This window comes from Poecilia mexicana, unplaced genomic scaffold, assembly GCF_051168715.1.
Source record: "Poecilia mexicana isolate PSO_F unplaced genomic scaffold, ASM5116871v1 scaffold_20, whole genome shotgun sequence".
NCBI lineage: Eukaryota > Metazoa > Chordata > Actinopteri > Cyprinodontiformes > Poeciliidae > Poecilia > Poecilia mexicana.
The window spans coordinates 13,076,223-13,100,611 of NW_028263389.1; the positions used below are offsets into that span (position 1 = coordinate 13,076,223).

The 24,389-nt window shown below is 38.3% G+C and overlaps 2 protein-coding genes across 4 annotated transcripts; both read right to left on the reverse strand.

The window, feature by feature from the left end:
• Positions 1 to 3,654: 3,654 nt before the first annotated feature.
• Positions 3,655 to 9,238, reverse strand: LOC106921041 (solute carrier family 22 member 13). Its single transcript, XM_088001235.1, has 9 exons — positions 7,844 to 9,238; positions 6,996 to 7,099; positions 6,742 to 6,896; positions 5,954 to 6,125; positions 5,365 to 5,485; positions 5,199 to 5,293; positions 4,660 to 5,124; positions 4,361 to 4,555; positions 3,655 to 4,290 (listed from the first exon to the last, which is right to left on the reverse strand). The coding sequence occupies exons 1-9, from the start codon at positions 8,216 to 8,218 to the stop codon at positions 4,215 to 4,217; spliced, it is 1,758 nt and encodes a 585-aa protein (XP_087857361.1). The 5' UTR covers positions 8,219 to 9,238; the 3' UTR covers positions 3,655 to 4,214.
• A 962-nt stretch (positions 9,239 to 10,200) lies between these two features.
• Positions 10,201 to 24,121, reverse strand: LOC106921039 (uncharacterized). Of its 3 annotated transcripts, XM_088001398.1 has the most exons (9): positions 23,852 to 24,121; positions 23,666 to 23,753; positions 23,217 to 23,576; positions 22,039 to 22,117; positions 19,314 to 19,465; positions 18,570 to 18,617; positions 11,792 to 11,922; positions 10,755 to 10,938; positions 10,201 to 10,625 (listed from the first exon to the last, which is right to left on the reverse strand). In XM_088001398.1, the coding sequence occupies exons 1-8, from the start codon at positions 23,977 to 23,979 to the stop codon at positions 10,770 to 10,772; spliced, it is 1,155 nt and encodes a 384-aa protein (XP_087857524.1). In that variant the 5' UTR covers positions 23,980 to 24,121; the 3' UTR covers positions 10,201 to 10,625; positions 10,755 to 10,769. The 3 variants fall into 3 exon arrangements, with proteins under 3 accessions (XP_087857524.1, XP_087857523.1, XP_087857522.1); XM_088001397.1 differs by lacking the exons at positions 10,201 to 10,625; positions 10,755 to 10,938; positions 11,792 to 11,922 and adding an exon at positions 11,957 to 17,714; XM_088001396.1 differs by lacking the exons at positions 10,201 to 10,625; positions 10,755 to 10,938; positions 11,792 to 11,922; ... (2 more) ...; positions 23,666 to 23,753; positions 23,852 to 24,121 and adding exons at positions 11,957 to 17,714; positions 21,312 to 21,461.
• Between the last annotated feature and the right edge of the window lie 268 nt (positions 24,122 to 24,389).

The window sequence follows — 24,389 nt, forward strand, 5'->3', positions numbered from 1 at the left end:
CTTTGTAACTCTTTTGAGGGGAACAACAGTTGTTATGACAGCAATAAAATGTCTTTGGGAAACAACACAGATAAAGATAAAAACCATGTTATCATAAAGCTGTGTTACGAGTGAAAACCCCCGGAATCAATTAATTAAAAAGACATTATTAATTAGTTTTACAAGCGTGCAATAAGATGATCAAAATCTGATCATATTCAGCTCAATATTTGCAACTATTACAGCTTTCTGTAAATCTGAATATTTCCATGGTGACACAGAAGTTTAAACTTAGTTTCATCATTGGTTGGACCTACAAGGGAAGGCAGATGTTGTGATTTCACACCTGCAGCGTATTGCCATCAGATATTCATACAAATTATAGGTTTCTTCTAAAGCACTTGGAATTCTAACATTTTTATCACTTTTATCCGAACAATGAAGTCAAAAGTAGTAATTTATGCAAACTATTGGGTGAACATTATTTATGATTAATCATGAAGAATAACAGAACATTATTTAAATCTCGCATTCATCATATCTACTTGTTGTTCACACACAGATGGCTTATCAGTCATAATAAAACCAATAACTAGTTTAAACTGGTTTGCTTGGATTCCTTCAAATCCAAATAACATACAGCCACAAAACCTTTTTTTTTTCAATGTAATAGCACAATAAATACTAATTTACAAGTTATGAATAGAGAGAATTTATGTTGTAGCTTTTTCATTAACAGTATATATCTAGCACTTGTGCTACACCAATAATTTATGCAGAGGGTCTTCCAGTACAGATTTCAAATATTTTCAGAATACATTATAGTGTCCAAGGTGTTCACATTTTCCTATTTCAATAAATAGCCGTGCATGTATTTGATTTATTTATAGTAACAGTATGTATTTCGTCAAGAAAATAATGCATTCCTTGGCAAAGACAATGATGAAATTCTAAAAGACGCAGCAGGATAAAATATGTCATATATAGAAGTGCATATCTGGTTTTGAGAGCTGAACTCAAAACACTTTTCTGTGTATTCATGCTTCACACTCTGAAGATTTATGGTTTTACTGGCTCTAAAATATTATATTTTGTTTTCAAACATGAATGTGTGCACCTCTCCCTAACTAAAGAACCAGACATTTAGCATGCAAGTGGTAGTTAATGTCACACAATATGCTGTCAGCACCAATTTGTGACACAACCACAAACTAGTGTATAAATGTTTGTGTGTGATCACATGAAAACTTTGGTCACCTGAGTCTTTTTAACTCGTATAGCAAACCAGAAGGGCCACCAAAAGTCATGATGACAAGAACCAGTGTAACATTTATTGTGAACGTAAACACGGAAACAGGTAAGCATGCAGCAGACCTTGGAAAAACAAACGGGATTGACTCGGCATGTTTTCCAATTCAATGACCACAGCAGGTAGAGTCAGCTTTAAAAATCTAAATGAACTTTACACAGAAGAGAAAATTAACTCACCCGTAAATCACCCTGTTGATCCGTACAGCCCCTGCAATGCAGTGTCCCCCCCCCCCCACTGGCAATTAATACTAACTTTAAGTTTTTAGTTAATAATTATGTATCTGTTTTTAGTTAATAATTATGTATCGAAACAGGATTTCAATACTGTGAGACTCAATAAGATCGTACTTCTGTCTTTTAGAAACTAATGCATTCATATCAGTATTTAGCTCCCATGTGTCATCAGCTTTCCCAGGGTGGGTTTAAGTACCAGGTATGTGTGAGTTCAGGTGAAATCTGGATCACTGTGAAGTAATTATCCATGCCTGGGAAGCTATTGATTGTGCTCATGTTTGTTCTTCAAATGTCATTGTGTCTTTGCTGCAGTTTTGTTTATCTGTCACCTGTTGTATTTGGCGCCTTCGCTCTGGTAGTTGACAGTTCATGAAAATTTTTCCATGGCACACCTACAGTGTAATGATTGATCATTAACTCTTCCCTTTAAAGAACATCATAAGATAAGGAGTAAGGTAAGATGAAAGTCATTATGTTTATGAGCTTTTTTGATGAGGCTAAAGGTGTGTGATATGTTACACACACATTATATTGTGTGTAATATAAGGTGTACAGATACAAATTGCAGATGATTATGATCTGAAGATTATCAACATGAAAAAAATCCACATCAAATGAAAGACAGCTCACCACTTTGTTTACTCAATTCTCTAATTAACTGATAATTTGATTTAATAGTTAAAATTATCTTTCAACAGAGCATTATGTTAGGAAAGTGTCACAAAATGTCCCAGCCAGGATCCTTTAATCTCACAACTGGAGCGTAACTAAAGGAAGTGTGAGATGGTAAAAAAAATTTAATAGGCTCAGGTTTGAATTATAATTAATACTATTTAATCCTTTTGCTATACCACCATAATTTGATTTAATTCCCACTTCCTGGGTGGGCATCTTTTCCTAGCTGCTTGTAACAAGGTGATTTTTTTTTATAGCTGAATCTACAGTGTAGTTAATGAAACCATGACTCAATTCCTTAGATGATCAGAGTATTATCAGACCAGTTAACATTTTTCATACAGAAATGTGTGCTTAATGAAAAGCATGTTTAATACATGATTAAAGGTTATTTTCAAAAGGTACTTTTAAAGTGACAAACAGGCCTCACTGCAACCTGTAGTTTAGTCTGTTAATAATAACTGTATAATACCATTAAGTCTAGGTCTCTGTGGTCCAGTAATAAAAGTTTCATTTAGCAGAAAATTAGCTAGGAAGCATAAAAATTTTCCTTGTCATTAAGAAACAGCAACTAAGGTGTTTGCCAAAACAGCAGATGCAGACAGAGACAACTGCTTTCAGTACAACCATGTTGCTGAAGTAAGGAACTTGAGCTTGATTGACTCATAATTTCTTAGTTGAGTAGTTGGAATTGGGTCATTTATTCTGGATTTGTTTGGTTTACTACCGGATGTGGTGCAAATGTGCAGATTGGCCCTGTAATTTTTTGAATTTTCTCTGCCATAAGTTGTCATCTTCAGGAGGGCCTGTGGGCTTGTCAACTGCTGCGAGTGAAGCTCGAGCATTATTAATGTTTTTGTTCATGATTTCCGCAAAGAATGTTTTCTTTGTAGATCTCATAAACCAGTGAGCTTTTGAAATGCTTCCTTTCACCATCCAGCTGCTAACTCGGCCTCCAGGATCAGAGATGCTCTCTTCATTTCTGACATGATGAGAGCTACAGATGCACAGTGGCTGGGACCGCTAACTGAACTAGTAGTTGCACTATAACCCTACACCACTAATCACAAACATTAGTTCCACTAATGCAAATGTGTTATGCCTACATAGTATTTAACAGGAAATAGATTTGATCTTATCTAACAACTACTTTTTGCAATTTTATTCCTGAAGTCAGAGTGACTAAAAGGAACCATCAGCCAGTGTGAGTGTGTGTCAGGGAGGTTGGACCAGTGTTGTTTTTTTTTTTTTCCCACTGTATTTTTTGGGGTTTTATATTGATAACCAATAATATTACATATATTTACTTTTTGGTTGTTTTTGACTGTATACAGTGAATAGCTTGCAAATCGACCTATCAGTATAAGATCTAGTTAATATAGTCACTTCAGAATAATAGTTAAATTAAGTGATGCAAATAAATACATAAATAAATAAATGAACAGCACACAATGATTGCATTCATTCATATGTCCACATATAATTACATTGATATAACTTATTCTGTCGCGGAATCAACTTGGAAAAAACTGTAGCAAAATTAACAATCCACACGGTACTGTTAGTGTTTAGGGCTTGCAAATATCAGCTATACGTTTCATAATCAATCATAATATCTCACGATAACGTTTTTTTCTGATAACAACTAAATGATTAGTGTCAAAATAACTGCTCCATCTCTTCTTAATGGTTTGCAATACATATATACGCTAATAATAAAACACATATGTAGACATGTTTAGGACCTAAATATATCGCACAGGCAGACAGAATTTGTTTTATTTTCACTGCTTTTCTGCACATAACTGTCGAAGACCCATATTGGCATTTGCATATCATTAAAAGTACTATAATTTATTAGTGACCCATTATCTTTGGACTGTCAAAAAAAAATTAAGATTGTAACAACTAATAAAATGTGACACATAATTCAAATGATAAACTCTACAGTTAACTCAATAAAAACATACAACTATTACATCAGATAGTCATAATGTCAGTAACCTCAGGAACAATCACAATTTTGTGCTCTTTTCTTCTTTATCTTCTTGAGCACAGGATCCTTTCTCTGTGATTTCCTCAGATGATTTTCTGAAATTATAAACAAAAGCGAGTGATTTAGCAAGCAGCTGGCGGGGGGGGGGGAAATGTGCAAACTCACTTGTTTTCAGCAAGGTCCTGCAGCTCGGCGTTGCGAGTTTCAGGCAGCAGCACACAGAGACCTCCAGCCACAATGGGGACAATGCCATAAATCAGCATGGGGATGGTGTAATGGTAAACATCCAAGAGACGGATCAGGGGAGCAAGGATTCCTGCCACACGGGCACACATGGAGTTCAGACCCACGCCGTTCTGCCTGTTGGGACAGAAGATCAAGTAGTCAGCTGTCTCCTCACTTCAATAAAGCTAAAATGATAAAGATGGATCCTTAGTTTTGCTTTCAGGTCATTACTTTCTTACCTCAGGATGGTGGGGTATAGCTCTGCTGTATAAACGTAAACTGTGGCAAAACTGGCAGTGGCTGCAAATTTACCCAGAACGGCGATAACTGTGATCACGATGGGAAGATCTGACGAGCAAACAAAACACATTTCTGTAATGAGTGCTGGACTTTTTATAGCCATAAGCATTAGATGACGTAATAGCAAAATAATTGAAGGGTAATAGTGATTATTTTTAATTGAACATTTCAAAGCCAAGATTGTGTTACCTTTTGGTATAACAAGGATGCCAAGGCAAGCCGCGCCTCCAAACAGCAGGACTGCTCCTTGGCAAATTTTTCTTCCAAAATACTGTAAGAATGGCAAAATACCCACACGAGCAGGAACCTCCACTACGCCAAAGATGAACTGTGTGAGGTAAATATCCAGACCAAAGTTGCCAACATTGAGACTTAGTCCGTAGTACATCAGACTTGTCGCGAACCTGTTAAGTCGTGACAAAGACATTTAAGTGACCTCATAAAGTTAAAGCTACTAAAGTGCCAGCTGGATACTTACCAGACAGTGCTCATGATGAGAGCCCGTTTTCTCAAGTACGATAACCTGAAGATGTCCAGCATGGTTCCCTTTTTGTTCGCACCCATGCCATCCAGCTGAAAAATTGTGGGTGTGATTAGTGAGCTTGTTTTCTGGTAGAGGTCAGAGTGTGATTGGTGGGACTCACTTTCTCTAGCAGCTCCTCTGGCACTCTTCTCTTGTTCACTTTAGCGGCTCTCCGTACTTCCTTTATGGCCTCCTCCTTCCTGCCCTGTGTAATGAGCCAGCGAGCTGACTCTGGAAGAATCCTGCTTGACAAATAAGTCTGGATCACAAATTGTGCTGTATGCTTTATTATTTTTTTGCGGCTGTTTTCAGCTGCATGACGAGTTGAAAGCTGCAACGTATTTCTATTAGTCACAAAAAAAGAGTTTGCGGTTTTGAAACATATTGGTCACAGGCATTTTTTTGTTGTTGTTTCATTTTCTTGAGGAAAGAAATTTGTCTGCCTCCATCTCCTCTGCCTGCCTTATGTAAAAGACAGACATGGTGTGGAAACTAAAGAAGTTCCACCCATCAGTTTTACTGAGGTAACACTGTTTTAAAGTTGAACTTGAGAAGCTGTTTCAAATTAAATAATCTGGTCAAGTTGTTTTAAATCATGTGTTAACATGGTGAAAAGTCATAAAATCCCATTATTATTTTTTTTTACTCAGGTTAATACTGTGAAAATCATACCTGTGCCTACTTTTAGAGGCAGTCATCCAAATACTAACCAGTAGAAGATTCCCAGTACGAGGATAAGGGGGCTGAAGAGCACCATCTGCAGGATCCTCCAGTTGCGGATGAAAAAAGCAGTTCCAGAAAGTATCATCAGTCCAAGAGGAAAAAATGCATGGCAGATGATGGTGCAGAGAGCAAACTTTGAAGAATCACTCCATTCTCCACCTTTAAAGGAATATTATAAGAAGTGTGAAATCAATTATCTATGTGCCGTAATCTCCAGACTATAAGTTGCCGCTTCTTCACGCGCTTTGAACACTGCGATGTGACTAATGTAACGCTTTTTTCCAGGTTTTCAAAAGGCTGGACTGCTGCCTGATGAAGAGGACAGCACAAGCTTGAGAGTGAAACGAAAGTGACATTGAGAGCAACAAAGGAAGAGAGAATGAGGGAGTGTGTGTGAGGCTGTTCAATTTTGACACTGAAGAAGACTATTTTGGTGGTTCTAGTGTGCAGGAGGAAGATGTGATCAGTGGCTTTTTCTGGTCAGCCCCTGAAGTTTCTTGCTTTTTAAGCAGCTGTGTTACAGACACTGTTATGGATAAAGCATGTAGGGTATGTAAAAAAAAAAAATCTTTCTGTGTAAATATCTTGTGTTACAACATCGACATCTGCAGCTTATAGACAAATATAGCATATGTATGTACACTTTTTTGCCTCTTAAAGTTAGTTGGTGAGGCTTACATTCAGGTTTGCTCAATAGTCTGGAAATTACGGTACAGATTGGTATAGATTATGCACTCGAAATAAAGTTCCCATTAAATTCAGCTGTGAAACCTGCCAATGACAAAGGCATTTGCAACAATTCCAGATGTTGAGAAGCCACAAACAAACTTGAGAGCGACGTAAACGTAGATGTTGGGTGAGAAACTGAGTCCTACTCCAAACACAAATAAGATGAGGAGCGACAGCAGGACCACAAAACGTCGGCCGAACCTACAGAGAGAAAGGCTGAAACGTTAACACGTGTCCCTAAAAGTTAATTTTGCTAGTTAACTGTTCCCTAGTTAATGGTTGGACACAAGTGGTCATCACCTGTCAGCCATCTGTCCCAGAACAAAGGCTCCAACCAGCAGACCGGCCATGTAAATAGACTGAGACGCCTCAATGAAACTGCTTCTGTCGCACACGAGGTCAAACTGACAACAACATCGAAGAGACAAAGAAAAACTGAGTTATACTTCATTTCTCTAAGCTTTTTATTCTTTTGCTTCAGCTACTTTGATATATCCTACAGTAAGAAATGTGAAAGAAGTTTCTCTGATCAGAAGAAACAAAAACTAAACTTTGGAGCCTACATGTAAAAAGCTATGTGTGGAGGAAAACCACTGCTTCCACTGTCTTCATCATGTTCCTGCATTCCTCTTTGATGTCCTTAGGTACACCTCATGTAATGTGTTTTGTGTTTTTTCCCTTTTTCTTCCAGTTATCTCAAGTATCTAGTGAGATGGATGGAATCTCCACTCTGAGCCTCCCTCCGGTGTTTAACATTTTGTAATCCTTTCAAAGGTTTTTACATGTATTCTGTCATTTAAAAAAAAATTAATTAGACATATTTAATAATGCCTTAAAGTACCTTTAATTGTGTATTGTTGTTTTTTGAAAGTGACATCTATAAGTCTAGCATTCACCAGTCTGTAAAAACTCTTGTAATCAATATGTTATATTTTTAGACATTTGTTCTGTTTTACTATCAAGATGAATAAAAAAAAAACATGTCTAACTTTAAAGTACTTTGTGTCATAATTATGCACTTTCAGCAGATCAGTGTTCCAAGGTCAGCACTTATTTAGCGCCAGTCAATCATTCAGTGACAATTATGTGGCATTTTGCAGACTCGCCAAAGTTGTCTCTCTATGTTGAGCTGCTCAAGCTTTTCTCACCTCTGTCACGATGCTGGAGGCATGGCTGTGCTTCTCAAAATCTGATCCATTTATGCATCCCGTTGTTTCGTTAAGTCCGTACCTTTCAATGGTTTCCAGGTCCAAACTTACAGGTGTGAACATTTTACAGCTGTCAAACTTTCCCTCGCCGTTAGTGGGTATGGTGAGGTTTCTTTGTCTTTCATCAGTCAGGTTGGGTCCCCGCTCCAAGATCCAGTCGGTGTTACACCGGTGCGGGAAGTTCATACCTGTAAACACCTGGCCGATCACATCGAACGCCAGAAATATGCTGGGTATGCATAATGCAGCCACCAAGCGCTTCTGAAAGAAGCCAAATTCCCCGATCTCCTTTAAGATCTGCCCAAAGTTGCTCATAATGGTGTCCTAAAGTCCTCGGCAAGTAATGAAGACAAGGGACAGCTGTGCTTTCAAGAGAAGAGAATGAGTCTCATCCTTTAAGTTAATGTTTGAACAAGCAATCAGTGTGCTTTTATGACCTGTCAAATTACTAACAGACCAGCAAGCAATATTGTCAGATATGAGCTATCAGGGTTTCTCCTTTAATTAACAGCACACCTGTTGGTCATAATATTTAACAGACCCTAATGAAACAACCAAAAAATATTCTTCATTCCGTCCATGTAGACCTAAACTTAACATTGTGGCAAAAAAAAAAAAAAAAAAAAAGCGTTACATCAGGGCAACAGTTATACTTATAAGCTTGAATGAGGCCGTATAAGTAAAATTAACAACTGTTTGAATACAGACATGTTGGCTCTAACATATAATACTCTTCTCTGGGTTTTATATTCTCTACTGTAGACTATCCTCTACAACACTATGCATGGAAGTAGTGAGTAAACCTGAAGAGAAAATTCAAATGTTATTGCTAATTATAGGAGTTCTGGACTTGCGCTTCATCCTAATCTGTTAATTCTTTGTTTCTATTTAGTGTTTGTCTTTAAATCTATTTTGATCTAATTTTCTTGTTTAATTTGAAGTCATCATTTTCATATTGTCATAACCTAACAGTAATTTTGATATGGATTAATATGGACAATTGTCCAGAACAGCCTTATAGGAGAATGCACAAAATTAAATAATAATAAAAAAATTATAACTATCTTTCGTTTGTGTCTTGAACAACTTTAACTTTACTTTTATTCATGTGCAGGCATCCCTGTGTCTTGAAGAAGCTCTCTCTTTGCTGCTGAGTATGGTGAGATCACTGAGTACATTATGCACAATGTACTCATTGTGCATAAATGTGTAAATGTTATCATGGGAGGTCACAAAGTTTCCATATAAACATAAAATATGACATGCAGAATAAGTTTTCTTCTAAAGGCACTGACTTTATTGGGGAAATATTTATTTTATATATATATATATATATATATATATATATATATATATATATATATATATATATATATATATATATATATATATATATATATATATAAACAGTACAGTATTAATACTGTAGGCTGTTTAATTTTTATAAATTTTGATAAAATATTGACACAGACGTTGCCATGTTGTTTACGCTGCAATGCATTCTGGGTAAATGAGATCCTTGGTCTGATTGCGCTACCTCCGTCCAGCCAAAACAGCCTGTTCCCTCTGAGTTCACAAAATGCTGCCAAACACGACATGGACATGTGGTGGAATGTTTTTTTTTAATTTTTTTTAATGTTTTTGTAATCATGTGCTGTTGATCAGCTCAATGAGAAGAACAACTTCCTGTCTTACTTCAAAATAAGAGTATTTTAGCATTAGCTTGCATTTACTTGAAGGGAAAGTCTTGTACTGATGGTAAATGAGTAACCCTTTGTGGGAGAGATTTCAGTGTGATGGCAAACACTTAGTCACAATATTAATAATATCGTGTTATGTCTCAACACAAGCTTTCTTTGTACCCATATTGAAGATTATGCAACTGTTTTCAACATCTGGATGTTACAAAAAGTCAGGATATGTTTTTTTTCTTCTTTTAAGATTGCAGATCTGTGAATTCACAGACCTCTACTACACAATAAACCACAGTAGACTGCTTGGCTGGACCAAGTGAAAGCTTGTAAAAAGTTGTAAAATTTCAGCTGAGCCACATGTCAAGATAGAGAGAACAATAAACCTGAAGGCACTGGGCGCAAAGTAACAGACCCAGTTTTAAGCTGTGACAGAACTGCACAATGCAACTTAGCGCACTTAAACATTGAGGCAACAATTCATAAAAGTCTCTTTGAACTGAAACACAAGGAAATTAAAATTAGATTTTATGTGGTTAATTTTTTTTTCTCTCTGCACAAAGTTGATAATGATTTACAGTGGTACAAAATAATCACTTTACAAAACACGTTTAACTTATTTATGAGCATTCTTCAGAAATTTGCAGAATGAAATTAAATATGCAAAAAGTACAATGTCACTTTGGAAATCTTTGTACGTTCGCCTGATATTTTTATGTTGTTGATTATCTGGTAATTACAAGCAGTAATTGGTTTCTCTGTTATGCTCTTCCTTACTGTAATCTGTTGCTGGAGTTTTAAACCGAGAAAAGCACAATGAAGCTGAATATGAAATGAATAACAGATTACAATTACATGTGTCTCAACACAATGCAAGACATTTGAAAAATAATTAGTAGATTTTACGATATGTTGTCAAACATTAATTATCGTGCAGTTTATATGCCTGTGCAGTTCTGTTGCACGCCGTTGAACAAGCTGCCTCAAACATCTTCATTAGGATTTTCTGTGCTGTCATCGTCACTCATCAGCTGAGAAAACAAAGAGAGCACGGTTACAAAGATGATTACAGTGATTAGCAACAAAAATGACTGAATTCATTAACACAAGCAATTAGGACCTTTTTTTTTTTTTTTTTTTTGCCTTTTGTTGTTACTCACGTTCACATTGCAGACTCACGCCTCAGATTCATCATCCACTGCGCTGGATGAATTCTTGAACAGCCACCTGTTCTTGTGCTGAGTGTGTCCGAAGCCCTCATCGTAATTCCCCTTTCGTTTGAACAGTTGTTGGTAGTGAAATATGCAGTAGAATTCACCGTTCAAAGGTGTGTAAGTTTGCATGCTAAAAAGAAGTACAAGTTAGTAGCAAATCTAATTGCCCACGCTGCTTAGTGGCTAAAAACTTTAACTGGAAGAGAAAACATTAAGGCGGGCAGAGTTCCCACATGTGAAACATTGCAGTATAGTATATGGTGAAGATTGTTTTTAAAAAAAAAATCTTGTGAGGCATTGTGTTGTTTGCGATCTACATGACTCCTTTTTTGTTTTACTGTAATTTGCTCGCTGTAGCCTAAATGTGAACAGGATTTAGGGATATTTGTGTTGTTTTGCCTTTTTTCTATACAATGCTAAAGCTAACAACATTAGTTGCCATGGTATAAAGTATCTGTTGATTTTGGAGACTATTTCCATCAGTCTCCCACTTATCATTGTATTGCTAAATCTGTATACAATTCAGAAGAAAAAAATGTCATACCCCTGGCAGATTTAGGTTTAATCTTTCTGAAAAAAAAAGTGTCGATTGAGAATTGTTTTAAAATAAATATTTAATAAACAATATAGTGCCAAAGAATCATTACCGTACTCGATGAGTGGAAAACTGTTAATTACATTATACCTATCAAATGCTTATAATACATGCTGTCCAGCTTTTTGACTGATGATGTATCTCCTTGCCATCACCCTAATCATTAACTTCCTTCAGATACTCTCTGTCAGAGTTGAGGCATTGGCCACACCAAAATCTCAGTAGTATTTCCAGTTAGAAGAAACATGTCAACTAAGATTGCATTAAACTTAAACTGCCAAGAATATGAACAACATTTGGCAATGTTGGTAAAACGTGGAATCAAAAGAGGAAGAAGACCTGATTAAAACTGAAAGAGATCCTTGCGAAACATATTTTGATATCCCACCTTAGTTTTTTCTTGCACTGTTTGCAGCAGAAGCACGTTTTGTGAAAAATATATTTGTCTGCTGTGACTTTTTCCATCTGATAAACTGGCTTCTGACAGGCCGAGCACGTCTCTCGAGAAGCTGGCTGAAACTGCTAAGAAAAACGAGACTAGGTTTACTTCAAGTTCGAGAGGGATTTTCACAAAAAGAATTTATTAGAAAGTTGCTGATAGAAATGTAAAAAGTACCAAAAATCAAATGCAAAGTAGAACGAAGAGAAATTGACGTAATGTTGAAGCGGCAATAGTCAAAAACCTAAGAAATGCCTTCAGCAATACACTCATAGATGATCACTCTATTTAGCAGTCAAATAAGTACTTAGTAGATAATGAATATGTTGTGAAAACATGAAAGACAAACACTTATCTGTCCAGATACCCAAATCATTAACCTGATTTGCTGGCTGCTGAACCTCTGGATTGTTTTGCTTTCTGGCTGCGTAGCAACAAAAGCAGAGGTTTTGGATGTCTAAGACCTGTTACCAGAGTTATCTGTCCTCTCATAGTTTTCCACTGCTGTCCCTCTGATGCTGTTCCCTTCGCTGTCAGTTTGGACCTGGAGCACACTAAGCTCTCGATTTTGTTGGCTGTTAGAAGTCTGCTGTCGTCCTCCTTTCTTGGGTTTTACTTTTTTACCTGGAGTGGGGCTATTGCACGTCACTGTCTTTGTGGTTCTGAATTTTCCTTCTGGCCTCGGGTTCAACTGACACTTCATACAGATTAAAGTTTCTGGTGGCACAACCTCTGTTTCATCTGTTTTTCTTGCTGCCGACTGAATAGAAATGAATGCGGGTGAAGACGGAGGGCTTTGCCGTTGCTTTGTAGAAACCTGATCTGTGCTAGGAGCTGCTGCAGTGCCTGTAGAGCTGCTTCTTTGTGGAAAACAACTTTCTTCTGATTGTTGTGGCTTGGTTGTGCTTAAATCAGTTTTGCTTATATTACTAGAATGTGGTGATTCTTGCACAACCCCCAGGGATTCTTTGAGCAGATTTGATAAATTTGCAATATCTGAGTCAGACTTTAGTGTAGAAACAGAAAGAAGTGCTTTCTTAATTGTGTCCTCTATATCCTTAAGTCTAGCTAAAGTCTGCTCTTTAAGATTTATTATTTCCTCACTAGCACGCTCAAGATCTCCATAAACGTGCTCCATTGAGGACTTGCAATGTGTTTTGTCTGCTGATGACCGAATCATTTTGTCTTTATTTTCTGCTTTGACCTTCTTTCCCCCTGTTCTGTCCGTGTTGACGATCCAGTCAGGGACGTTCTCAAACACTCTCCTGAGAGACGTCACATCGACCTCACTCGTGTCGCTTTCGATTTCTTCTACGCGACTCAGAATGCCTTGCAGTTGCTCTTGCTTTCTCAAGTGTTCAAAGATTTCCAATGCCGCAGTTACGTTTCCTCTCACAATCTCATCCATGTGTATGGACAGTCGCTGTCTGCGTTCATCATCCGTTTCCATTCTCGCTTTCTTCTCCCTCATCTCGACTTTGACGTCTTGCTTTGTGTCCTTGTAATGCCTATCTGCACTGTCAGCAGTTATTTTACAGATGTTGGATGATGGATCAGCTCCAGTGTGGACAGTACCATCTGCAGTGCATTCTCCTGTTGAGTGTTTTTGGGTTTTGTCACCGGACTGAAGATGTTTCACTCGTTTTGGCTTTGCAGGGGCCGTCTTTTTTGATGACACAACTTTGCCGCCGAATTTTTGCCGAGCCTCATGGAAGTTTATATGGGTTTCATCCGTTTCAGATATTATGTCATGTGCGGATGTGCTTTGAGACATCTCTTTCTTTTCAATGTTTTCTATCTTTTGTTGTCTTATATCTGATTCATTACTCTCTAAGAGCATGGTCAAACATTGCATGTCAGACTTCCCTTTTCTTTGTTGCAACGTCTTTGTAGATTTGTCTACATTGTAGTTTTCATGATGATCCAATGACTTATTGGTAGTGTCTTCTTGACCTAAAAACAATGTTGTTGCTGATGGCTGGGAAACCTGACAAAACATTTCTTCAGTTCCCATAGCACTAATTTTGTGTTCCTCTGGATGCCCAGTAGCAGATGGCTGACTTACTTCTTGTTTCTCTTTCAAATGTTCAGGTTTAGGTGGAATTGGTGGTTTGGGGCCAGTGACTCTTTTGCTTTTTGTTGACACAACACATTGAGTAGGCTTGTAATGGGTTTTGATTGGATGTGGGGGATCTGCATTTGCCACATTTAATTCTTGGTTTAGTAATTCTTTAGTTAGGCATGGAGGCTCTGCCTTTGCCACATTCACTTGCAGCTTTGCTGGATCTTCAGTTGGATGTAGAGGCTCCACATTTGCCACAGTTACTTCTTGGTTGAGCAGCTCTTTAGTTGGACATGGAGGCTCTGCATTTGACACAGTCACTTGTGTGTTCATTAGTTCTTCAGCTGGGTGTGGAGGTTCCACATTAACCACAGTTACTTCTTGTTTGGGTGGTTCTGTAGTTCGGTATGGAGGCTCTGCATTTGCCACAGTTACTTCTTGTGTTACTGGATCTTCAGTTGGGTGTGGAGGCTCCACATTTGCCACAGTAATTTCTTGGTTTAGTGGTTCTTTAGGTGGGTGTGGATGCTCTGCATTCACTAGGTTCACTTCTAGGTTTAGTGTTTCTTTGGTTGGGTGTGGAGGCTCCAAATTTGCCACAGTTACTTCTTGGTTGAGTGGTTCTTTAGTTGGGCATGGAGGCTCTGCATTTGACACAGTCATTTCTTGGTTTAGTGGTTCTTTAGGTGGGTGTGGATGGTCTGCATTCACTACAGTCTTTTCTAGGTTTAGTGTTTCTTCGGTTGGGTGTGGAAGCTCTGTCTCTGATAAAGTCACTTCTAGGTTTAGTAGTTCTTTAGTTGGGCATGGAGGCTCTGCATTTGACACAGCCACTTGTATGTCTATTAGTCCTTCAGCTGGGTGTGGAGGCTCCAAATTTGTCACAATTACTTTTTGCGTCAGTGGTTCTTTAACTGGGTGTGGAGGCTCTGCATTCACTACAGTCACTTCTAGGTTTAATGGTTCTTTAGCCAGGTGTGGAGACTCTGCATTGATTACATTCACATCTATGTTTAGTGGTTCTTTCGTTGGGTGTGGAGGTTCTGCATCTAACAAAGTCACTTTTAGGTTTAGTGGTGATTCAGAGGGGTGAGAAGGCTCTGCATTTGATGCAGTCATGTGTAGGAGTAGTGGGTCTTCAGTTAGGTGTAGAGGCTCAGCATTTGCTGTTTTTGGGTGTGGAGGCTCCACATTTTCCACTGTTACTTCTTGGTTGGGTGTTTCTGACTTTTGTTGTTCTTGATTTGATTTAGGCTCAGCCAAAAAGCAAAAGTCTGTAGCACTGTGCTTTTGAACATTACTTTGTGAGTTTTTCTGATACAATTTATTGGACTGTCTGTATATCATAGCTGCCCTAATGTCTCCTCTTGTCACATTAATTTTAGACTTCTCCAAGGAATCCAACGCTGCTTGAATTGTGCCCTGACAACAAACTTCTTGTTGTTCAGGTGTTGCTTCTGAAATTTGTTCAGGAACCAAAGAAATTTTAACATTTTCATATTTAGCTAATTCTCTAAATCCTTCATTAATTTTGTTGCAAGTCTCAGAGGTGTGCTCTTTCACAGAACTGACCTCTTCTCTGACCGTTTCTGTGTTTTTGGGTAGCCAGTTTGATTCAGGTGCTGAGAAAATTCCTTCAACTAATGGAGATTTATTACTTTTTTCTAAGCATAATTCCACTTTTGTGCTTGAGATTTCTTGAGCTGATTCTGCTTCTGCTCTTGACAATGATACAATGGGTATTTCAAACAATTCTTCTGTGTTGGCTTCTGCCATTTCAACTTGTTGAACCCTGTTTTGATTCTGATGTTCAGAATTTGCCAGAACTTCTTTAAGCCCTTGACCGAAGCAAGCATTACAACTATTACAACTATTGTTGGACTGTGGAAACAAGAATGCCCCCGTATTGCATTCTATAGGAGATTGACTTTTTCCAGATGACATTGCAGAAGATTTGACACATTTACTATGACTAGGACTTGTTCCTTCAGAAAACATGCCTTTTAGTCTTTTTACATCCACTTGGATACACTCTTCAGATGGATTACTTATATGGTGATGATGAGATTCATCATCCAGTCTGACAGCTGCTTCACTTTGACTATGTTCAGTGCTGTGAATGGTTTGTTCATCATCATGAAGTGATCTTAAATACTCCAAGTCACCCTTTTCGATGCAACTTTTGAACAATTTTACATTGGCCCTAATTGACCCTGACCTGGCTTGGTCTTGACTGCTCTTTGGAACTGAGACTGTTTCTGCCTCAGGTTCATCATGACCTGCAATGTTTGGAGGGCTGTAGCCCTTCACGTCTTCTTCGTCAAAGTACTTGTAGAGGGAATAAACAATGACTTCTGCACCGTTTCTGACGTCTTCCTGAATGATCACCCCTTTCCTCAGGGAGTTGTCCTGATTGAGGATATCCTCAACCAACTGAACTACATTGGCAGTTTTTAACTCAGCGTCTTTGTTTGCACTGAATCTATGCTGGTGAGCCAGTGCATCCACCACTGTGGTCTCCATAAACCCTTTACTATCTTCCTTAAGGTAAATTATCTGAGGCTTTAGGTTTACCCGTGGTAGCAGCTGGACTATAAAATTTTGTGCACCACCTTCAGCCACCTTGTCATATTTTATCTCAGGTCCCCTATCCGATATTGTGAACTGTGACTTTTTAGCTATCATTGTCTCGCTAACCTCAATAATTGCCCCATCTGAGTGAATGGCTTTCACACAGTGGAGGAAATTTAATGTTTCTTTGATATTTTCCACCAGCGTCTCCATTTCGTCCTGATTCTGATGTCTAATTTTATCAAATGGCATCGATTCAAACAGGTGTGTTCTGTTCTTTACGTTGGCAATCGGATAATCTTCACTTGCTACAATGCTTTGATTTTGAGTGTTTGATGCATGGCTTAAAAAATTCTCTCTTTCTATGTTAGAGGAAATAAAGGGGTTATTTTGGACAAGTGCTGCGTTTGTTTTTATTATTTCTCTTTTTCTCTCTGATTCAGTAAAACTTATGAAACTCCCCTCAAGTGGGAGATCATGACAGGGAAATGCTGCTTCACTGCAAGAAAAGTCACTTTCTGTACTTTCACCAACAGCACCAACACACAGCTTTTGTTCTTCTAAATTCCTGTCCTCACTTTTGTTATTGCCTTGTGTGCTGCCAGCAGAGGACATTTCAGGTGGTTTGTTCAAAACCATAGGAACATTCCCCTGAATCTCATCTGGCTTTACAGTGCTTGAACGTTTATTCTCAAATACCTTTCTGTTAGCCTTAACATCTATTTTTGCCACCTGTTCCTCTACTTCTTTATTATAATTTGATGTTAAGTCAGGAGATTTATCACTTGTCATCATCCCTTCACAACTCTTAGTGCAAGGTTCATCTTTTAGCCCTTCCAAAACAGTTGATATTTTACGATAATCCTGTCTTTCCACCGCTCCCTCTTCTACATAGATCTTTGGGGTGCTATAGCTGCTGCCACGGTTTTCAAATATCAAGCATCTTGAAAGAACCTCTCCCTCATATCCGGTTTCCCCACCAGACTCTGATTTAGAGCTCAACACTTCAGCAAACTCCTCATTCACAACATCATCCAGCATCTTTATCTCTGGGCAGGTATGCTTCAGGAGCCGTCTCAGCTCGTTTTTCTGTCGTTGCTGGAATATCTTTTCCCTGGAGAGTTGGGAAGACATCAGCTGTTCAGAATGTCCCTCAGCGATGTCTTCAAGTCCCTTTTCAGGCTCGTCTGGGGGCTGTGGTGGATGGTCATCTTTTCTTTGTTCAGAGTCTTCATCCGTCTTAGAGGAATAAAGTACGGGTCTTACAAAAGCCATCGTTTTTGATAGCGATGATGATTAAATGAAAGCCATGCTCCAGAGGAAGGGTTAGGGCAAAGGCAAACACGTCACATGAAAGGGAGCTGCGTGTTATCTCCGGATTCAGGCATGAATGCATACCATTCAACAAGCCGGGTGTCAACGGACTGGGAAAACTCCAACATGGGGAAAATAACTTGCATTGCAACAACAAAAGAAGCCGTATAAGGAATGAAATATGTGCTGATCAGCAATAATGTTATGCCATCCAGATTAGTGGCATTATTGATTAGCCCATGCCGTCGTCTTTCATTACTCCATGATCCTGTTATTGCTGGTGCTTCAATGCTGGACATGGGTCAGAATAGGCAAGCTGACTGTTCTGCATCCCCACACTCCAGACACTATGATTCACTGTGTATTTAGAGACCTTTCAATAAGCATTAGTGCTTGATGGATTGGATGACGGACAGCCTTCTCTCCCCATGTGCATCAATGACCTTTGGCCTCCCAGTCTTGCCATCACAATTTGACCCTGGCTAAATTCACTGAAACCCTTGTACTTGCATGTTTTTCTAAATTAATGTCATCTCAGTTATCTTAATGTTACGCACGGTCAGTGAACATATGTGGAGTGACTGACTTTCCAGATAATTTTCATTCATTCAAAAGCAACTGTGCAATTTTCATCACTCAGGTCAAGCAGTCAGTTGGCAGTCAGTAGGGAAAAATAACACTAGGGAATTGGATTGTTACTGTGACAATGTAAATGAACCAATTCTACCAACCAAATCATCACACAACAACAACAAAACATCTGGGGATGGGCTGCTTTACCTTAGTTAGCTTTGTCCACTTCCCAGACTCTCTTGGTTGAGCATGATCCTGAAAGGAAACAAACAACACTTACTTATGTGATAAACAAAAGGATTCCTCTGCCAGACGTTACTTGTGACCATCGTGCCCCAAGAAAACAGTCGATCATGGTTACTTGCCAGACTTTCAGCAACTTAAAAAATTATAGTATCAACTGCGAAATATAAGGGCTTCAATATTTTTTTCATAGAAATAGTTAGGATTCATCCCTACAGAACAAACTCACTCATAACATTTAAAATAAATAAATAAATAAATAAATAAATAAATAAATAAATAAATAAATGTCCTGACTGTCAGATGGTGGCAAAGTGCTTCCAATTATTATCCTTGGTATATCTTCACAGTAAGACTTGACACAGTTGTGGCGATTTCTTGACTAAGGATTTTTACACATCTTCACCAGGGTAGCCAAATTATTATTATTTTTTTTTATTTTGTCATTCATTGTGTCTTTTATAATGACAGTCTCCATAAATATGGAGGGAAATGTGGAGTTTTGTGTTTCTTCACATTTGATGTGCCATCCAAAGCTTTCAGACATTATGTTTATTTGACATAAATAATGTTTTTAGGGAAGATATGCAAAATGAATGGATGATATTAAACACAGAGTTTGATGTTGATTCAGGTCTGTGACTAAAACTAGTTTAGTTTGACCTGGATGAAAAAAAGGACAAACAAAGATATAATTAACAGACTGACCTTTTCCACTTTAGAAGGCCTGTTTGCTGATTCCTTATTTGCCACTTTTGACATATAGAGAGCAGACATAGCTTTGACCGAGACAGACAGTATCTCTTTGGTTTGGTTGAAGGAGCTGTCTCTGACGTCAGCAGCTGACCTCCTCTTATCATCTGCAGAGACATCAGACATTAGTGTAAGCTTGAAACTTTAACACACATTGTACTTTGCATGAGAGGGGGTGGTGGGGAAGGCCTGGTGAGCGATGCAATTGAGTAAAGAGGGTTTTAAACAGTGAGTCATCCGCTAACATAATGCTTAATTCTCCTGTGTTAATGTTCACGTCGTCACTGTGTTTGTTATCAGGTACTAATTTAGGGTCCTGCTCAGAGTTCTTCCTGGGCTGATATTTACCAGCTGTCATGTGGCTGAGTTATAAATGTGTACTTGTGGTGGAGCAGGAAAGATACCTGACTCCACTGATACACATACTGACGGTTAAAGCGTGAGTGAATCCCCACAGCAAAAGCTAAGCAAGGAGTGCAGGCTTGCAGTAAATTCACTTTGTTAGGGTGAAAGCAATGAGGCCGTCCAAGCTTTCCAACCTCAAAGACTTGGAGCTGATTGCCAAAGATACATTTCCGGATAACCAGTAAAAACATGTAAGAGACACAAATCATAATAATTGTTTTCTATTGGAAATTGAGACACTTATAACTACTTTAACATGTTCATTTAAAAAAAAAATCTGATAAAAAAATTATGTTTTTTTGGAACTACTTTACATTATTTAATTATCTTTGGAGACAAACCTTTCTCATTTCTTATCAGAAACAAACTTCTAGAGAAAAATGATTTTAAATCGAAATTGCCAAGTGGTACTAATAGTTTTAGCCTAAACGATGCACATCACGCTATAGTGGATCCCTGCCTATTTGCGGTTCCTTATTCACAAATACACTTGTTTACTGACTTTTTTGTGGAATGTAACGCCAAATTATTTGCGGAAAATTTGCCTATTTGCATACTATTTTTGAGGAACAAAAATATTCAAAAGTAAATGCTGCTTGGAAAGCTGAAATACCTAAACGGTGCGACTCGACACGATGGAGCTCAGCTCTCGTTCCGCCCCGCAGATCACACACTCTCCTCCTCAACTCAGTTCCTCCAGACTAGCGGCAACATCAGTTAGGAAATGCCTGGTGGAAGTGTGCGTCCGCTAACCTTGTCAGACAAACTGCTTCTCAGTGCCTCTCTCCTAAGGATGGTTGGAATTGTTTTAATGGACAACAAACGATTGTTGTGATGATTCGCTGACGTGGGGATTGTCACTGTATGGCTAGGAAGTTGTTAAAGGCACAGAGGCCAATTCCAAGCCATCAGATGCAAAATCAAAGTTCTTTTTAGTTTTTTTTAGATTCCATACAGCATTTTCATAACAACTGAAGGCAACATAGTTATTTGATTGTGATATAAAATGGCTCAGTGTTACTGGAAAAATAAATAATAGTCCCAAACCCCCAAACCTTTAAGCAAATGTGAGAAAAAGTTGTCTCTCCAAGAGTCTGCTGGTAAAAATATTTCAAAAGATTAAAACTGGATATGTTTTGTATATAATCATTACAGGTTGCTACCTTGAGGTTGAGAGCTGTTTTTTGTGGTACTTTTTCCCACATTTTATCCTGTTGAATCATGTAGGTTATATTGAGGGCTTAGGCAGCAAGCCAGCATAAATTAGCTCATAAGTGTCATGTTGCGAGGAAATGATACATGGTCCTGAAATCTTTAGGAAAATAAAAAAATGGAGCAGGTAGCCTGCATTTGTCTTCAGTGCTCTCTACTCTGTTTTTCCTCTATAAAACACAGACCAACCATTTGCCTTCAGGAGTCAAATATACGAGTCGGAGTTAAGTGGCCTAACAAACAAAACCAAAGGCAGATAATCTCCAAGTAAGTGATAATCAAAAGACTTAGGAATGCATGGAGATCTATTCAATAACAATAATGCTTCATACTCACAGAATATGAAGAAGGTCTGATTCCTTAGATCCTATCTTCTGAGTTTTTCTAGTAATGTGAATGAAATGTCTTAGATATATTTTTGCTTTGCGTTATCAAAGAAAGCGTCAGCCTGGCCGCGTCGCTCCTTCGTTCTGGGTCATCTGTTCTGGAGACAGCTGACCGTTTCACCCTCCTATACTTATTCAGGACTTGCTGCTTGGCAGCTATTTCTGTCCCACTCTGAAGTGACCCCGTGTTTTCCACACAAGGTTTAGTCAATCACAGCTTTTGCGTAGTCACCGTGTGGATATCCCACATCTACATAGATGCATTCAGCTTCAAAGACATTTTTTTGTTTTAAATGTAAGTGGATTTCTTTGGTGTCTGCACATTTAGATTTAAATGGAGATGGAACACGCCCACAATGCATGAGCAAACAATCTGAAAACCAATTTCTTTCTTATCAGCTGGATTTTGACCTGAGTGCATAAATTATGCATCCACTCGTCCATGGTTTAATTGCAGTCTTATGTAGGCTGTTGCTGAGTTTTGCTTTTTGTTGTCAGCCTGTCTTTCATTCCTTTATCTTACACCTGATTAGCGAAGAGGTACATGTTTGACCTCAGCTGCACCATTATGGGTAAAACACTTGGGACATTTTACTGATTTCTGGATTTACGGACCTGCAGTTTTCATGGAGAAAACTTTGATAAATCCTAACAAAAAGATGTTATGTGAAACTCACCAGCTTCAGATGCTGCAAGCTTTTCAAAATCAATGCCCGCTATTGTTTTGTTCCTCTCTGTCTGGGTCTGATTCACCACCTGGGGAGAGAATAAAGAAAGCATCACTGCTAATAAGTGGCCTTACAGTCTGTCTGGTGCAACTGTGGAGGTGTCAAAACCAAAGCACTGCTGATAAACTGGATGTGTTATTATTTTTTTTTTAAAGTCTAAAGAAATAGTTCCAGCCACGGCAGAAAGTAGAGCACTTTCGGAAAAGCTTCAACGCATCTATGCATTAGCGCCTATGTAGCAGTGTCTGCAAGCTGTTTTTGTTTTTATTTCCAAAGCTTAATCTTACTTGTTTGGGATAACCTAATGAGTATTAGCTTTATTTTGATATGTTAAGAAAAGGATTCGGGAACAGTAAATGGTTCATCTAGAGATCGGTCAATAATCCCTTGTCCAGCTCTGAACAGAGAAATGTGTTTTTTTTTTACTCCTAATATGTTAATTACATCGAAGCGGGGAAATTCAAATATTTTCAGTCTACAAATGCTTCAACAAACAGTCTGTATCTTGATGCTTGTTTTATGATGTTGATGTTAGATAAATATGTGCTACTCTACTTATTATTTGTTTTCAGTTTATTCAAAAGAACATGCAGGACATGTTTCTCGTTTATATGTTACAGTTCTTCGAAATCAAAATCCTTTGGTCAGACACTCAAAGTAAAGCTATTATCAGTATCAGAAGAGCTTGATTGGATCACTTATGGCTTAAGTTTGTTGTTGCTTTATTCTTGCAAATTCTGCAAGCAAAGTTATTGACTGCCAGACAGCAATGCAAAATATAACTAAAAATCCATCCCAAAGCTTTCAAACCTTTCATGGAAGGCATTTTTGTTTTTTATGGGACTGGAACCATCATTTGGTGAATATGTTATATTTATTGACAGTTTAAAAAAATGGCACCTACTCTTCTGTAACTTCATACATATATCTGTGGGTGGAAGGAAAACAAAGTGAAGAAAGGACAGCTTTTGCAAACGAAAGATGTATGTTTTTTAAACTTCCTAAATGTAACACACATAGCTCCATACGCAAGCCTAAACAAGAGGAATGAACCTAATTTAGCTGAATTTCTAATGGTAGTTAGAAACAAGAACAACCAAAGAAACATAGCTGGGTTACGTAATTACCTTTTGAGTCAGAAAATCATCTTTTGGCTCCTTTTTAGTTTTCTTTTCAGCAGGTTTTTTCTGCTCCTCTGCAGCGCTCTGCACATCCTCAGCCTCTCCATTCACCGCTGGCTCGTCCACAGCGTGACCTAAAGCTACGTTTCCAGTTTTAAAACTGCTCTTTGGTCTCTGCTTTGCCGTCGCCCTCGACTCAAAAAGAGCCTTCAAGGCCTCTATGGAGCTGCTGGTGGTGTTTTGGAGGCTACCCACTGATTTACTGCGGGTCAGGGTGGCTGTGGACCGAGCTCTCTCCCGCTCTTCATTTCTCTTCATCAGGGACTCCAGATGAGTCTCCCTGCTGTGCAGGGGAGATGAAGTCATCTGAAAAAGATATTTACAAAAACAAAAACAAAACAGCAGTTAGGACATGACTGAAGCATTTATTTTTCTTAAGTAAATCTGTAATTTACCTCCGTTAGTGGTTTCTTTGTATTTCTTTCAACATTATTCTCTGGCGCAGGTTGACTTGATGTTGCATTTTTCACTGTAGTTTGATACCTACACCGTTATCAAATTTAAAAGCCTTTTTTAAAAACATGTCATTGCATGTTCAGTTATCACAAAGACAGAAAAGAGTTGGTATATTTTTTTTATACCTGGCCACTAACTGGGACACAGATATCGTCCTGTCCTGCAGTCCTGCATCTGTCCAGATCGCCTTGTCGGACTGCGAGGGGAGACTCTTCAAAGACTGGCTGCGCCTTAGATCCTTTTCCCACTCCATAGTCGAGTCAAAGCAGGTCAGATCTCTCCAATTGTATTCAAGCACTTGTCAAACAAAAAAAAAAGAATGATTTATCACCAAAACACCACATTTCTGCTGTAGTCAGAATGTCTGCAGATAATTTGCTAGCCTCTCACCTTTAGTTTGCATCTTAAGTCTGTTTTCACATGATTTTATGAAAAAATACTGCCACATTAATAATCTTAATCTCAATAAAGAACATCATGCCATCTATCATGTTTTTCCAGAGGATATTTTTAATGAATGGTTTACCTTACAGATGTCATGTAGTGCCTGTTCCCCGCGACAGCCTGATAGAGACACTTCCGCAGCATCATAAGACCTGCACATGATTACAGGCGTTTTTGGAGCAAAGTCCTTTTGCTTCCTTATTGCCTGTACCTGTGTAG

Bases quoted from the DNA above. Each gene is read 5' to 3' on its own strand.
- LOC106921041 (XM_088001235.1), bottom strand. From the start codon at position 8,218: ATGAGCAACTTTGGGCAGATCTTAAAGGAGATCGGGGAATTTGGCTTC. The intron at 6,897-6,995 runs GTGATGACCACT...TTCTCTCTGTAG, and splicing joins CTGGGACAGATGGCTGACAG to GTTCGGCCGACGTTTTGTGG. The intron at 4,556-4,659 runs GTAAGAAAGTAA...CTGTCCCAACAG, and splicing joins CTATACCCCACCATCCTGAG to GCAGAACGGCGTGGGTCTGA.
- LOC106921039 (XM_088001397.1), bottom strand. From the start codon at position 23,979: ATGGAGTGGGAAAAGGATCTAAGGCGCAGCCAGTCTTTGAAGAGTCTC. The intron at 23,754-23,851 runs GTATAAAAAAAA...ATAACGGTGTAG, and splicing joins GTGTCCCAGTTAGTGGCCAG to GTATCAAACTACAGTGAAAA. The intron at 17,715-18,569 runs GTAAAGCAGCCC...TATTCCTCTAAG, and splicing joins AGTGGACAAAGCTAACTAAG to ACGGATGAAGACTCTGAACA.